At 60.8% G+C, this 1704-nt stretch overlaps 1 protein-coding gene across 1 annotated transcript in view; it reads left to right on the top strand.

Moving 5' to 3' along the window:
* Positions 1-1704, top strand: part of BYSL (bystin-like) — a 4681-nt gene that overhangs the window by 2047 nt on the left and 930 nt on the right. Inside the window, 4 exon segments of the mRNA XM_009327452.1 lie at positions 143-235; positions 598-731; positions 867-1027; positions 1565-1685. Coding sequence (XP_009325727.1) covers positions 143-235; positions 598-731; positions 867-1027; positions 1565-1685 — 509 coding nt within the window.

Here is a 1704-nt window from a genome sequence, read left to right as displayed (position 1 = left end):
TGAGGTGAGGAGGCGGCAGGAGAAGGGGCTGGGCCGAGGGCAGCGGGCGATGCTTCCCCCAGCGCGGCCCCGGACTGACGGCCCTCCTGCGCCGGCCCCAGGGCCACGGTGGGGGGAGCACCACGTGAGACTTTTTTTGCAGACGGAGGTGGAGACGGCGCTGTCGGAGCTATCGGGCTGCCCCGTGCCCCAGCTCGATCCCCGCGTCCTGGAGGTCTACAGGGGCGTCAGAGAGGTAAGGCCAAAGCAGCTTTGCCCCGGGGCTCGGCGAGAGCCACGCTGAGCCCCGCGGCCTCTGTGTCCGCTCTCCCTCAGCGACGCTGCCTCCACCCTTACCCTGTGCAGGCGGTTCTGTGTATTAGCTGCAGTTTGCGCAGTATCGGCCCCTGGAGGGCCCAGAGAGTTTCCGAGCGACAATCTCCTGAGCACCGTGCTCAGGGTGGTCCTGGGACGGTCCTTTCTTAGGACCTGGGATGGTCCTTTCTTACCAGAGGTGCTAAGGGAGGGGAAAACGTTCTCGCAGTCATGAGACGAGTCCCGCAGCCCTGCTGTCAGCGCCCATATGTCACGGCCCGGCCTGTATCCGTGTCTTTTAAGGTGCTCTCCAAATACAGGAGCGGGAAACTCCCCAAGGCATTTAAAATCATTCCTGCCTTGTCCAACTGGGAGCAGATCCTCTACATCACAGAGCCGGAGACGTGGACAGCAGCTGCCATGTACCAAGCCACCAGGTAAGATCATCTCTGGGAGATGCTGATGTAGGATTTTTTAGCTTTTTCTTTCCATAACTGGAACCAGATTTACAAAATACCAACCTGTGTCCTGCTCCCTTCTCCACACCTCACTTTGTGCTTTGCTTTTCCCAGGATATTTTCATCCAACCTGAAAGAGAGGATGGCCCAGCGGTTCTACAACCTGGTGCTGCTGCCGCGGGTCAGGGATGACATCGCTGAGTACAAGCGCCTCAATTTTCACCTCTACATGGCTTTGAAGAAGGCTCTGTTCAAGCCGGCAGCCTGGTTCAAAGGTAGGGGCTCCCTGCAGGGCTGCCGTTCGTCCCTGGGAGCCTCTCGCCATCTGGGAGGCTCAGCAGAGACACGTGTTGCCCACCACTGCCCAGTGTGACAGCACACCGTGCCCTGCGTGGTGTGGCCCTGGGGGCTCAGTGGGGAGGAGGAGATGTGAAGGAGATGCAGGGACTCCGCCTCGGTGGACGAGGCAGCTTCCAAAGCCCCAGGGGCCCATTTGCGGCATTCGGGGTGGAAGGGTGATGCGTGCCGTAGGCTGACGCAGGTGCTGCCAGCGAGTGCTGCCAGGTATTTGAGTTCTTTTGGAGGTTGATGGCAGGTTACGAGCTGTCTCGGGTCTGATCTCGGTCTCGTCTGGCAACCTGAGGGTGTTTGGGGCTTGTTGCGTGGCAGGGAGATGCTGCGACCCCTGTAACGGCAGCTGGTGGAGGAGCTGTTATTTCCTGGGGTCAGATGTGTCCGGGGATAGAAGGGGCTGAGCCCCGTGTCCCACACGGAGAGGGGACAGGCGGTGCCTGACTCTTCCCCCTCCTCAGGCATCCTCATCCCCCTGTGCGAGTCGGGGACCTGCACGCTGCGGGAGGCCATCATCATCGGCAGCATCCTCACCAAGTGCTCCATCCCCGTCCTCCACTCCAGGTAACGTGCTGGGAAGCTGTGGCGGGGAGAGGTTCTC

This window comes from Pygoscelis adeliae, unplaced genomic scaffold, assembly GCF_000699105.1.
Source record: "Pygoscelis adeliae isolate BGI_AS28 unplaced genomic scaffold, ASM69910v1 Scaffold197, whole genome shotgun sequence".
In the NCBI taxonomy this organism is placed as follows: domain Eukaryota; kingdom Metazoa; phylum Chordata; class Aves; order Sphenisciformes; family Spheniscidae; genus Pygoscelis; species Pygoscelis adeliae.
The sequence above is the reverse complement of the archived record's forward strand: the minus strand, read 5'-3'. Positions and strand labels throughout refer to the sequence as shown.